A 15,298-nucleotide genomic window follows, 5' to 3' on the forward strand; every position below is an offset into this window, starting at 1 on the left:
TATTTTGTAGAGTAGAATTTAAGAAAAATTTTAGTAAAAAAATATCTTATTAATATTCAGTAGTAAATATTCTGTAGCGTTTTGAAGTTTGTGAAAATTTGAATTTTCATGTACTATTTTACGGTATTAAACATTGAAATACGTATTGAGAAAAGGACAGAAGAAAACGCTATCTTTTCAATATACTTTTGAATGAGAGTGATAAGTAATAATTGCCTTATCTAATTTCTTATCATGGTATTTATGCCAAGTTTGTAATGTATACACACTATCATCATATGTATACACAGTAATCATGAAAAGATAGCGTTTTCTTCTGTCCTTTTCTCAATACGTATTTCAATGTTTAATACCGTAAAATAGTACATGAAAATTCAAATTTTCACAAACTTCAAAACGCTACAGAATATTTACTACTGAATATTAATAAGATATTTTTTTACTAAAATTTTTCTTAAATTCTACTCTACAAAATAGCTATCTTAGATTTTTTTTTTACATTTTATTTAAAATTTAAAAATAATTAATATTTTTAATAAAATGTAAAAAAATTAATTATTGAGATATAGCTATAGACCTAACAACGTATAACTATTATTTAAAAAAAAAATCAACTAAAAATATTAACTGGATCAAAAGTTATTTATGTTGTCAGTGAGTGGTGGGCCACCCTGTATACTGTATATTGAAATAGCTTTTTTAAAAATGAATAGATAATCGTGAAATATGCATTGACAATACTTCAGACATTTTTTTTTTTTACTGATGAATTTTTTTTATAAATCCAGTTAATCAAAAAATCAATCAAAGTACTGGAAGGGGCTAAATCATAACATTTTTTTTTTTCAAATTATGATAATCCTCCGAAAAATCTTTAAACGTACATTAAATTACAGCTAATAAAATGTACTTTAAGATTAAAAGGAAAAACTGCCCGAAATCTAGATTTCTAGGTTTTATCGGGCATAAAGTCCAAAATCTAAAAAATTATATAATTCTCAGTAAAAAAAGCTAGTTTTGAAGTGTTTTTCGTAGTATCGGTACATACTAGGGAGTGGTCTCTAATAAACTTAATTTTTCACAAAAAATTGTTCCTAAAAATTACTTAAAATCCAAAAGTTACAAATTTTGTGCTTGAAGAGCACAATACGAGCATCGTCGTCGTCTAAGATAATCCCAAAAAAATAAAATGTATATTAAAATTTGGACCCTATTAAAATTTTTTTAAAAATATGTATGTTATATGTAAATGTCAAAATAAATAGTCCGTTTTTATTAAATAGACTAAAATAAATAACTTTTTCTTATGTGTATTCAATCTTTTGTCTTTTATTGCAAATATGTTATACAATTATATTTCGTCAAAATTATTCAATTGCATTTTAAATTCGATATTATTCAATTTAGAGTTAAATTCATAATTAATCTCTAACTCGGCTAATGCTTCATTCAACTAAAACTAATTGTGCATATCATGTATTGAAAGTATGTATTATCGTCACTTATTCATACATTACTCAGTCATTTCTACGATAACTCATTAAGCGTTCTCATTATCGACTTTTGTGTTTGTTCCTATCGACAAATTTTTACCAACTCCGTAAAAAAAGTAACTTCAGTGATTTTAATTATTTAATTTCATCAACGTTTTTCTGTGAAATGTTGAGAAAATGATATCTAATTAATTTTTTACAACGTTTTTTCTGGTTGCATTGGATAATATTATAACTATCTTATCTTTAACCGGATATAGGGGCGTAAGTTGGCCATGTGATGTGTCGTTTTACCCATAATTTTATGTTAACGTTTATTTTCGGTAGTACCATCATGTGTTAATACACATGTTAGAACATGTAGGCGGATATTAATTTATTTTCATTGATTATATCACAAGTAGTTATTTGATATTATTAGTCATAGTCTAAATCGTTTCTAATAATTAAATATTAAATTAATTACTCTATTATTTACTTAACACGTCTACAATATTCACATATTGCTCGTGAAATCTCTTTCCAGAAACGTAAAAAAATTGGATTAATGTGCATTTTATTCTACTAGATTAGTCAATGCTGCTAGAAGTAAAAAAGGAGTTTAATTTTGAATATTTAACTCAAATAACTACTCTTAAATTTCATTTTACACGATTTAGTACACCCACCTGACCCGTGCAAAAATTAACTGTGAAATCGGGTTTCTAATATTGTGAAAATTAATTAATTCAGTGTGTGTGTGTGTGTGTATGTGTATGTTGATCCTAAATTCAGGTGCACTCAAATCCCAGTACCATATCCAAACGTCCAATTATCCCTTAAGTTTAGATACCGTCTCACCGCGACGAATAGATTACAACACCGATGCTTTCTATGCAGGATACCAGAATCTGTCCGCGTCGCCGCCTAGTCTGGGAGACCTGAACCCTGGTAACCTGCAAAACCTGTCGACGTTGGCCAACCTTTCCGTGGGAAACCCAAGTAAGTATATACCAATCATTAATAATTACATGCATCAATTCGCATAATATTAAAACATTAATCTACTTTACCGTCATAAATTTCTTTTGAAGTATTTTTAGTAAATAAATACTATGTGGGTATTCGAAGGTATTTTTAATTAAATTTTCTGTACTATTATAGTGACCCTCCTATTTACGTGGTCCAACGTTGTGTTTGCGTTAGCATTGTGTAAAATCTAATTAAACGATTTATGTGCTTTTTATTTAACCTGAACGATGTGTCTCAAGAGAACAATGCATAATGAAAAAAATTATGACTATCCTATTAACGTACTTATTTTACATCAAATTTCTCTGTTACAGCCTATACGAAATTTCATATGCTTTTATGTAGTTAATAAGTAACTATATAACTATACTATACAGTTAAATTATACCGAGTGATCCGTTTATCATAACCCGCTCGATTAATTGTAAAACAAATAAAATATTAAAAAATGCTTTTTATTTTATCATTTATATTTTTTAATATATCAGCTATTAAATACTTTTGAGGCATTCCTTATGACTTAAAAGTGAGCCGGCTGAATTTTTTTTAACTAGCTTATAAAATAGTAAATAATTAAGAACATGACGGATCAATAACAATTTTTAGACCACTACTTCGGAAGTGATCAACATTTTTATGCCTGAGCAGGAGCGATGTAAAATGATAAAAATAGTTATACTCGCAGACCAAATTTTAATAGTTTCATAGTTACATGATTAAATAAAGTAATAAATAACTGATAAATCGATAGATGTAACAAAAAATAAATCATAATATTTGTTCAATATTGTACTCATTTTGCAAGTAATTTAATGTGTTATGATAAATAGATCGTGTTGTGTAGTTATATAGTGCAATTTCATGTATTTATTCATATAAGTTTCGTGTTAATTTCCTTTATAAACTTTATGAACTCATTGGCTTTTTCATTTGTTTGATCTTATTTCTTAATAATTGTCAACAGATATTGGAGTGATACGATGAGCGTTTGATGTGTGCATTAAAAAAAAAAAAAAATACTATTGTTAAACTTTCAACGATATATTTTCACTATACTTTGTACGGTATTATTTTTCTCTTATCTATATTGTTTTCAATGACATTATTCTCTTTTTCCCCTTAGAAAACTTGCTACTATTAATTCAACGTTTAGTGCCTTTTTTCCCAAAGGTTGTTCGTTACTCTTTAATGGTAGTTTAAAACGTACCATGCTAACAGCTCGAATAATTCTTTTTCGATTTTTTTTGTTTTGCTTGGGTATTACCCGTTGATCTTTGCAGTTAATACTGACTCTCAAAATATTTGCTATTCAATAGTCGCACGTACAACGTTTGCATACGGTCGTCTATTAATAAAATCCATTTGAATTCCGACAGCCGCTCACGGTTTATACTATTCCTTTTTTATTCGTTATTATTATTATTATTACCTATTACCCGTTTGGACGACGGCCAAATGATTCGTGTTTTCTTTTGTCTATTCCCGTGTTGCGCATTATTTAATTGGCAATTAATCCACTAGCTAAATTGTGTATGCGTGAGTCTATGTGATCGGAGAAGGTATTCGAACAGCCCCATGAGTGCAAAACGAATGATTAATTTGGAATTAGGCAGCAGACTTATAAATGCATCCCCATTTGTAATCATTAAATTTTCCATGCGAATATTTCACGAGCTTTTACAAAATTGGCCTAGAACGAAGAAAATGGCTATTAAAAGTTGGTCCAAAATAATTGTATTTATAAATTATACTTGTTGTAGTATCTTTCATGAACATTCATAGTTTGTGTTAAGCAACTGAAATTATTATATTTAGAAAATTATTTCTATCCTAAAATTAGGCTCTAAGTTTATTATTTTATAACTCCGTACCCGATTACTGTATTATTCAACCAAAGTGTTTTGAATTTGATTTAAAAATCAATATTACGCTATTAATGTAACTTATTAGATTTTAGATACATTATTTTACTAATAATGATTGAATTGTAATTGATTTTTTTTCAGTCGTTAATTCTGTAAATATGCAAAATCTCGTTACATTAGCTGCGATGGGCGCTAATTCAGTTTCACCTACAGGTAAAAATTCCATTTTATAAAACTATTATGTAATGTATCATTGCAATTGTCAATCTATTATTAAATACATCTTTCTCGTTCGTTTACAGATGTAGACATATTTTTCATTGGTAGGAGGATGGTAACATAATAAAAACCTTGAGTGCATGCTTCTTGAAAATTTGTTTTTGAAAATAAATATCAATACTTGAATAGCATTTGAAGTAGGTCATTTCTCATTTTTTTTTTTAAGACTTTTTCACATTTCTTAATTTTTTCGAAGAAACAAAACATAAATAAACTAAAATTGTTAAAATGAATCAGTATATATTGTAAATGTTCATATGAGTTATATTTCATAAGTCGATATTTTTTTAAACGGAAGTACTGAAACAATTAAATACATAGTTTAAACCATTAGTATTTATAACTACACAGCCATTAATGCTTATGTTAGCATTGTTCATGTATTAAACCGGTAGGTTCCATTTTAAACTTCGATTTTGGTATGAAACGGCTACACTGAGTATTAATTATTCAAATGAAATTAAATTATCATAACAACAATAATACTATTCATAATTTTAATTATTAATTGTCCATCGTCTCCTTGTAATAAAACATTATTGTCTTTTATTTTAATTATTCTTAGAGGAAAATTAAAAAATATTTATCTAGAATTTTTATGTTATAATAGCAATTGTTTTGTAATTTATATTAAATATGTAATAATTATTTCACAAAGTTATTCTGCAAAATAGAAAACATTTCTTGTGAATTAAATCATTTATTATCAAGCACTGCACAAAAAGATTACTTTGTTATGAATATGTATTTTTTTAATTTTTCAGAAAACAATAAAAAGATAAATGTTATTTGCATATATTCCTTTTATACTTGATAATCAAATATACTTGATAATTTTTAGGAACATGAGAGTTTTAACCCCGAACACAAATGATATACAGACTAATTTTATTGTTTTATTAAAAGTTTTGTTGTACTAGATCATAAATTGTTTTCCCTCAAGGTTTACGAACGAGAAAGTTACGTATTTGAATAGATAATGGCAATGTCACTATTTTTACAATTTTATAATTACTGTACAGTTTTCTTTGTAAATTAACCTTAATTATCAAAAATTAGTTTAATTGGCTATAATTTTAAAATATAAATTTATATTTTGTTTTTTAGGATCCAGTTCATCTAGTCTAAGTAGTTCAGGTTTGTTTATTCTTATAGGGTTTTATATTTTTGTCCTACAAGTGTTGAGTTATACCTTTAGGTGTAATATTCATAAACTTCTTGAGCATTTCTGTTTACTTATTTGTTGTTGTAGTTTTAATCATAATTTACGTTTGCTTACAAAAATCTTGCATGACTTTGTAAAATTAATAACATTAATGTAGCGTGTAGATTAAATTATTGTATTAACAACTATTTTAATTCCAATATTCAGACTTAAAAATTGTTTTAATTTTTTGTTTATTGATTTCTGTTTATTTATCATTCAATTCCAGAGAACTTATTGTCCACTTAAAAAAATATTTTTAATTTTGTATCGGTTTTTTTTTTAAACTGACTATGTCAAAAAATAAATATAAAATAAATGTGTAAAATGATTTATACTAAACAAAATATCTGTCATTTAATTAGTTCTTACTGAAGAAAAAACTGGATACAGTTAATAGTAAAAAAATTATATTTATCATCATTAAATTAAAATCAATACTAACAATTATGTTATAAGCAATTAAATTAAATTTACTTAATTTTACTTTTTGTTGAAATTATCATATTTAATTGTTGTAAAATTTAGTTGGGCCATAAATTTGAATTTTTAATTAAAAATTTGTTAGAAGTTATGTTTGTGTGTGCAGCTTGTTCAGGGAATGTGGACAGTTTTTTCTTCGAAAATTTGTTTAGCTAATGTTTTTTTTTTTGTAGCCTCTTTTAAAAGTGTATTAATTTCTTTGAATTGGTTTCAAAAAACACTTAACAATACTTCCTGCTCATCCGAGTGTAGCACATATTTGAAAATAATTAATTGTTTAACAGTTTATATATAAAAATATTGCATGTTAATTGTTATTGTTTTTTATATTGATACGAGGTTAATATTGATATGATCTGTGACGGCTGTTGAAAATTATCTTTTTGTAAAAGGCATAAACATTCTTGTTACTATTATGCTTTATGTCATTGAATTTTTTCCATTTTATTATTATCTCTTAAGTGGTTCGATATAGAAAATCCTGAGCTCGAATTTATTATGAAATGTAATATGCTTACATTTTCTTCTTTTTATACAATCAATTCTATTACGTTATCCAATACTGTAAGTTTATTAGTCAATAAGTTTTGTTTTCAAGTAATCATATGCAAAAAATATTTCGGTGTCATTTAAATAACCAAAAAGTAATAATTCAATAGCAATTTTAATTTGACTTAACATTTCATTTCCATACAATACTTTCCAACAAACCATGTAACATTTGATTGGCCATTAATGCGAACGCTTCTATTCTATTTTGATCGTGAAATCCAATTGTTAAAAATTTTATTTGTAGCATTCAGGAACACTATAAACGACGTTTTGTGTTATAAAAGGAAAAGTTTTAATTCGAGCTTCGGATTACCGTTTCATTGACATGTTTTCAATAAAAAACATTTGTACGTCAAGTTTAATATATTTTGTTTGTTTTGTTTCAGCTTTGTCAAGTTTGTCGCCTACGTCTGCCGCGGCAGCAGGTTTGTAATTTTTTATCATCTTTACCATATCATATACCCCTATGNATCATCTTTATCATATCATATACCCCCATGTTATCTTTTACTAATACCCTTGAGTATTTATTTTAAATTATTATACCCACAGAGTTGTTTCATCAAATTATAATTTTAATTCATTTGTCGTGTTATTGTCATTATTTGTGACTCCTTAATTTTTCTTTTCTAGTTTTAATGGGGAAAAATTCCGGTAAGTGGTTTTGATATGAAAATGTGTGCCTTCGATGAACTATGTCTTTAAATTATTTTGCTTTTTTTCTTCTTTTTGTTTGAAATTAATTTGTTTTCTTTATACACTATAAACCACTTAATGTATTATTTAATTGTGTTTTAACACTTATACTCTTATATTGTGATACAATTTTTAATATATAAATAAATAACATTGCATAAGATAACGATTTTTTTCAAAATGTATTTCAATCTATCAATTACCCCGTAGGACTGTTAGCTGGTACTAATGGTGCGAACAGTACGTACGGATCGTCGCTGAATGCACTTGGCCTAACTTTGGCAGATCTCAACTCGAATCAATTTGCAATGCCACAGTCGCCGCCAACCAGTTCACCACTTTATTTCATAAATAACAACAATAATAATAGTCGTGAGTATATGAGTAAAAAATCCATGAATATAAATTTAAGAGTTAAAAATAAATAAAAAGTACTTAGTAGATAATATATTATTGAATATACGAGGTTCATTAATAAATTGTATTTTATGAATCTTTTAGATTTGAAATTTATTGTACCTTTCAGTTCAAAGTTATTCTATCCTCTGTAACTCTTTTCTCGAATCAAATAATATTAAGCCGTGGTCTAGTCTTGGAAGAGCTATAAGTGTTATAAATAAAATCTCCCCATCGGAAACGTTATTATTTAATGAAAATATATTGAACTAAAATAAACTTAATTACTTTTTTATCAACAAATGATATAACTTATTTAATATTTTTTTAAAAATAAAAATATGACACTCCAGTACTTGATTATGTTACTGTATCTCGATGTTAAAAAAAATCACCTACTTGCTTGTCTTTTTGTCAAATTATGTCTATGAGTATATAAAATATATTCAAAATATGTATATGTATTGAATTAAAAAAAAATATTTACTTTTACTAGAGAATATCAAAGCACGATTTATGTATATTTTCTCAGTATATACTTTGTATTGTTTTAAAAACAAATAATTTTTAAGACTCCCTAGAGAAATAATATAGGCATAAAAATAAAATGTATAGTTTGCTAATGGACTAGCTGCCATAACTCTAGATCAATATAAACTAATTGATAATATACAGTGTAAATCGGAAAATGAAGAAAGCCAACTTTGTAATGTAAAGATTTTAATGTCAATCCTTCGTGTTAAAAACATAAAAAACCGTTGAAACATAACTCAATAATTCGTTTGATTCGATAAAATTTTCTTTACGATTGAAATTTTTTATTTAATATGTCTTTTATAATTTGCATTTATAATTGATTTTTGTGTGACCAACAAATTGTGTTTTAAATTCAACTAAAAATTATTTTTTCTTTTTATTGATTTAAAGCTTCCGTTACATTGACCACTAATAAAATCACTTAATATACAGTTTAATATAATTTTTTAAAATGCATTTTTTTAGCCTGATTGTGCGATTAAGAACTTAAGTAGTGTCTGAAATAGGTTCTAAGATTTCTAATAAATGTCCTAAAAAATTTTATAAGAAAAAAAAATGTAAAGGGTAATTTCTAAAATTTACAGTGCGTATTCATTATTTGAAATAAATAATTTATTAATTTAACATCATTTTTGTTGATATGGCAAATTTTTAGATTCAACAACATTTGGTTCGGCGTATCAAGTAAAATTGCAAGATATAATTTTGAATGAAAATTCTCAATTTAAATTGATAAGTTGGAAAAAATGTTATTCTTATATTTTATCCGCGGTTCTTTAAAGTTATATCTTCGCTATACTATTTACTTTATACTGTTAGTTAAATTATTTAATTATTACAAAATCGCCAAGAAAAAATATTGATCAGTTCTAATTAATTTTGTGTTGTGTTTCTAGAGTAATAGACTAAATTACAAATCGTTTAATTTTAATTATTTGAACAATCAATTTATATTTAATTGTGATTAATAGATAAAAACTGGTATATTTATTTTAACTTACTCTGAAATATGTGTATGTTATTTACTTAGCCACTCGTTAGATTTTGCCTATTGTGCTTTTTGAAGCTTTTCGTTAAACAAAAATTGCACTTATATTAGTGTTAAAAAATAAAATATTATGGAGGATGACTATTAAAATTAGGTAATCAATATCATAGGAGGAATTTCATGATTTACATTATTTTTCTTTGTTCTATGAGTATTTACGAAAAAATAAAAATTAATTTACTTTTTATACCTTTAATCTCTTTTGTTATCAACTTTGAAACATTTTATGAATAGCATAAAATAAATTACATCAACAAGCTATAAAAGTTTTTTTATAAATTAAGATTTCAAATTCTTGTGATGTGTAGTAGTTTTTTGAATATTAAAAACAGATTTAATAATTACATTTAAGTATTTTCATCGTTCAAATCGTGTATTTTTTAAAAGGTACAATAAATATCAAATGTATTTGAATGAAAAATTGTAACATTTTAATTTTAATTTTACAAAATCATAATTCTTCATCTTATGGTAATTTTAAATTTTATTATATTAAATGAAGATATGTCAATTATTGTATATTTTGAAGTTATTATGAGATTTTTTTGAGATACTTATCAGTATAATATTATAAGTTTCATAAATAAATCTTTATTTTTAACGTTGTCATTTATTACTGATTGTAAAACAATGTTATTTAGCTCGAGGCTCTAACCACATAAAAGTCATAAAAATTAAGTACTTAAGCTCCTGTTACTATCTTTATTTTGATGATATAATAATATCTGACGAGTTCCATAAAACTTAAACTTCGCGAATGTTAGGAACATAAGAATATAGGAAAACTATAAGGTTTTATTAGTATTATTTATTTATATATGTATATATTACTGCATGTATTAGAAAATTATTATTATTTAAAAAAAAACATGCATCCTTTCATTCAAAAAATGGTTGCCTGCTTAAATTTTTGCTTTGCTTTTATCTACTTGTGATCGTCTCTAAAGCTTTTATGATAATTTTTCTTTGTATGACAATATAATATTATGGATTAAAATTTAACCTTTATTTTTTTGTATGATATATAAAAAGGGGTTTTTTTAGTTTTTTAGAAAATCACAAGCAGCTTATAAAAATATTATTGTGTTCATTTTTGTACTATGTCGTTGCATAATTATTTTGTTTAGCTACTAAAGTTTCCGGCAAGCAGATTGAGGGTCCAGACGGTGCAAATCTGTTTATATATCATCTCCCTCAGGATTTTGCTGATTCCGATCTTGTGACAATGTTTTTGCCATTTGGCAATGTAATATCAGCAAAGGTTTACATAGATAAAGAAACAAAACTGTCCAAATGTTTCGGTAAGTCGTCTCACGCACACGCATACCCAAATAAACCCATAACGATGAGACTATTTATTTATTTTATATTATAGTGTCCATGTTCCCTTAACATTAAATAGAGTTGCAATTTTTTATACTTGTTTTCATCGTTTAAGTTACTATTTTAACATTAAAAAAATGTATAACGATTTATTATTGGTAGAAATGTTAAAAAAACTAATTTTATTTTTATTCTTAAAATAAGTTAGTTACCAATCTAAATTTTAAAATAAGATTAAAAAAAACTTAAATTCAGTTTAATTTTGTAACTTAGTAGGTATAATATTAATGTTTTTGTATATCACTATTTAACTACAAAAGCCAATCTTATTATCAACATAAAATTTTACGTTAAAATTAATTGTGTTAATTTTAATATTTTATGGGCAAAGGTATTGTTGTAATAACAACGAATATCAACTCAAGAAACAATATAGTACAAAAGTACTATATTAATAATACACAATAATACAAGACAATTTGACTAATTATTAAAATATTGTCTAATTTTTTTTGCATTTGTGTTGTTTTTCAGTTTTTAAGTATGTCTTGCTTTGCAGTAGTTAGATAGCGTTGCAATGCAGGTAGACCTTGCTTTCACTAATAAAATGCATGTATTTGACCACATTGAGAGTTGAGTACAAATTTTGCAGTAAAAATTAAAAAATTGAAATAAACCCCCTTAAAAATTAAAGGAATTTATTACCTAACAAAGATCGCTGATAATCATAAATAATTATATTAATAAGACACGTATAATCTCAAATAACATCTAGTTGATTACATACATTATATAGTACTTATGTACATGATAATTATTTTCTCCAGGATTAATTTAACACGTGTTTTTGATTAAAATTTAACTGTAATAGTAACATATTCATTTTTTACTAGAAAAAAAAAACTTAATAATTAAATAGAAAAATTATTGTTCACATAATATCGATTACGTGGGATCCTGCGAAGATGGAGAATAGACACACAAATTCTGCACTGTCTAAAAAGAGAATTCAATCTTGTTAATAACTATAAGAACTTTTTTTTTTAACTAAGAGACATATTTCCTGTAATTATAATTTTGGTAAATATAAATTGCTCATGGGTTCAAAGTCGTTTGCATACAATCAACATAGTTTTTTTCAATGAATAAATTGTTTGATACACTCTTGTTTCTGTTTGACTTTATTTTTTACTGTTTAAATATTGAAGTGTCACTGCATAATTTATTCTTTTATTTTTTAAATTTTTATTTTGCTATTATTAGCAATTGTATTTTATGGTATATCGAAGTTCGACTTCAATATAAAGAGGTGTAGATTATTTATAATACGGGTTTATGTATGAACCCCCTAATATTTTTGATATAATTTAATAACGTGTATGAGACATTGTTATAACCAAGGAGTTAAATCTCAAACTCATATTATTCGCGCCTCCTTAATACAATTTGAACAATATTTTATGAATATTTGAAATTAAATTTCTCTTTTTCCTAAAATAAAATTCTATATAACAGCAGATTTTGTGGTTAATCCTCCTCAAATCCTCCTATATGTATAAATTCTATGATATCTACAAATATTGCATTTGAATTAATAATATTTTTTTTTTCAATACTATTTATTATTGAAGTAATAGCCAATATCAATTGTAGGAGATTACAATATTTAAAAAAATTCAATCATAAACATTTTTTTAATTCATTAAATAATTGTCATATGTTTGCAAGGTGTACCCTGCTTAAAAATGCAACAAAAGCATGTTTTATCAGTTAAATTTTTTCATTATAGTTATAATAATAATAATAGTATTATAATAATATAATAATTGATATTAAATTATTAATTGAATATATCAATAATTAATAACTTTGCAAAGCAATCAAGTGTACAAAGTAGTTATTCAGTGTAAAAACAAATAGAATTATACTATTTAACTTGTATTTTGTTCATACTAAAATTTTTTTTGGAAATGTTTGGATTTTAAATATTAGCAAAAGAAAATGCACTGTCTAAGCTTTAGACAATGCCTTAATTAAATAGCATTGATATGAAACTTGTTCTATAATATTATTTTAATAAAATCAATGTTTATTCTACTTTATTATACTTAACATTACACAATGAGTAAGATATTATTTTTAACATTGTATTTGTTAATGTATTCATTGGGTAATTTTCCTTCATTATTACATTAAACTCTTCTACTCATATATGTTATAAAAAAATTTAAATTTTTGTCTTATTTTATAACGTAAAATTATACACATAATTTATGATATTTATTATTTATTTGCAGGGTTCGTGTCATATGATAATGCATACAGTGCTCAAGCTGCTATACAAACTATGAACTCTTACCAAGTAGGAAATAAGCGATTAAAAGTACAGCTTAAGAGGCCTAAAGAAGCGTCGAGGCCATATTAAATTGAATAGTTGATCACACACATTCAAAAATTTTACACACAAAATAAAAATTAAAAAATAAAATAAAAATTGTATATCATCGTATATTTTTAGTTATTTAACGCGTGTGTGCGTGTGATTCTGTCCAAATAAAATATATTTTAAATAATAATTACAACGACGAGATTTATATGTGTGTACTGATATATAATTGTTTGTACATTATTTTTATTGTTTATTTGTTATAAGATCCACATAACACAGGGTTATTGTGGAATAGGAAATATTTATTATGTATTTATAGGAATCAATCATTTAATATTATGTATGAAACTATAGCTAATGACTTTCAAACGATCTTTATATAAAATTTTTAAAAAAAAAATTCTACACTTTTTATTAGTAATTTTACTTCACGTGTTTTTAATATATTTACTTTATTTTTTCGTTAAACTATCAAAGGACCAATTTTATTTAGTCTATTGTCGATGTTTATTGTTTATGCTGTTCATTGATACTTATAGTAATAGTGTGAGAGTTCAATTAAGACAATTACTTAAAATATTGTTGTAATTAAGATATTATACAATTTTTTATTGTTATTTAAGTAGTATGATTTTTTTTCTTGTTTTATTTTAAAAAATGTACCCGTGCATGTTCGGCAATCAGGGTATTAAATTTATCATCAAAAATATTTCTCGTTTGAAATCATAGTACTGTACTGATTATAATACCTTAAAAGGTTCCTGTAGTTAAATAGTGCTTATATTTGTTTGATAGTCAATCTTATATTATGTTTTAATTTATAATATGATTTACAATGTTTTTTTGTTTTGTTGAATTTAAATAATGTTATTTTATGTTCAGTATTAATTTTAATTTAATTTTTTGTGCATGCATTAATCGTTTTATAAACATTTTCCAGTAAATGCTATTTTTGACAATATGTTACTATACTATTTAACAATAAAGACTTTAATTTTCGTTTTAGATAATATTATCAGTATGTTTTTGTGCTTAGTAAAATAACGTGTCCATAAATGTGAGAATTATGTTTTCTTTTGTCTTTTGTCTCTTGTTGGCATTTATATTGTATAAACTACAACTAATATTGTTTATATCAATCATCACTATTGTTAACGGGCATTATTGTGATACTAATAGCCTATTTTGTTTTAAATTAATTTTATTTAACTTATTTAAAAGCGCCAAAACCAAATATTGTACAGTGCCATAATATGATGAACTTTTTAGAAAACTACATATTTTTTCAAAATAGTGTTTTGGTGCTATAATGATTTTTAACAAGGTTTTAGTTAGATTATTTATGTAGAATTTATATTAAGTAATAAGTGCCAGTAACCAGATGTTTTTTTATCTCCTCCCGTTTTTGAAGTCTCTTTTAAATTATATTATTAGGCGAAATACCTTATAATATTATGTTTTTAATGTTCACTTATTGTTTGTGAAAAAAAAGTTTTTCGTGTTTATTTTTTTCTTTGTATGAAGTTTTATGAATACTTAATTGAAAATACATTTGCATGTAATAATGCTGTATATTATTTATTTATTGTGTTTAATTGTTAATTACATCATTATAAAGTTTATTGAAAATATTCATTACAATAATATCAGTTGATCAAATTTGTGTGTAAATAGATTTTTATCTATTTATATTGAGATTTTATCTCAATTGTTAAATCAAATTTGAAACCTGAATGTTTGTGCTTATTTTAAACTTAATTGAGTCAACAAAAAGTATGCTATCGCAATTATAAAAGTTCTAAGGAAATCCAGATTACCTTTTATATGATATTTGAAGGACTTGTTGCCACAATAAGAAAATCTTATTTTTAAAATTGAAGAAAAATCAAAAAAATATTTAACTAATTTTTGTATTTAATTAATTTATTTTATTGTTGAGGAGTTATAAAAATAAGTATTTGTTGTATTCAAAGTAGTTTAAGTATAAATTCCAAACATTGTATTGACATTGTGAATAGCCCT

General features: G+C 24.7%; 1 protein-coding gene across 8 annotated transcripts in view; it reads left to right on the plus strand.

Annotated features, from left to right (window-relative positions):
- LOC126909052 (CUGBP Elav-like family member 1) overlaps positions 1 to 14,857 on the plus strand; it is a 31,530-nt gene extending 16,673 nt beyond the window's left edge. Inside the window, exons 5-12 of one of the 8 annotated variants that reach the window (XM_050691414.1) lie at positions 2,268 to 2,474; positions 4,511 to 4,582; positions 5,756 to 5,785; positions 7,274 to 7,312; positions 7,521 to 7,541; positions 7,794 to 7,955; positions 10,692 to 10,865; positions 13,185 to 14,857. In XM_050691414.1, the coding sequence (XP_050547371.1) occupies positions 2,268 to 2,474; positions 4,511 to 4,582; positions 5,756 to 5,785; positions 7,274 to 7,312; positions 7,521 to 7,541; positions 7,794 to 7,955; positions 10,692 to 10,865; positions 13,185 to 13,312 (833 nt within the window). In that variant the 3' untranslated portion in view covers positions 13,313 to 14,857. The remainder of the gene's footprint in view (positions 1 to 2,267; positions 2,475 to 4,510; positions 4,583 to 5,755; positions 5,786 to 7,273; positions 7,313 to 7,520; positions 7,542 to 7,793; positions 7,956 to 10,691; positions 10,866 to 13,184) is intronic. The other 7 variants (XM_050691418.1, XM_050691419.1, XM_050691416.1 and 4 more) reach the window with 7 other exon arrangements.
- The last annotated feature ends 441 nt before the right edge of the window (positions 14,858 to 15,298 follow it).

The sequence above is a fragment of the Daktulosphaira vitifoliae genome, unplaced genomic scaffold (genome assembly GCF_025091365.1).
Source record: "Daktulosphaira vitifoliae isolate Bord-2020 unplaced genomic scaffold, ASM2509136v1 Scaffold_94, whole genome shotgun sequence".
Classification (NCBI taxonomy): Eukaryota; Metazoa; Arthropoda; class Insecta; order Hemiptera; family Phylloxeridae; genus Daktulosphaira; species Daktulosphaira vitifoliae.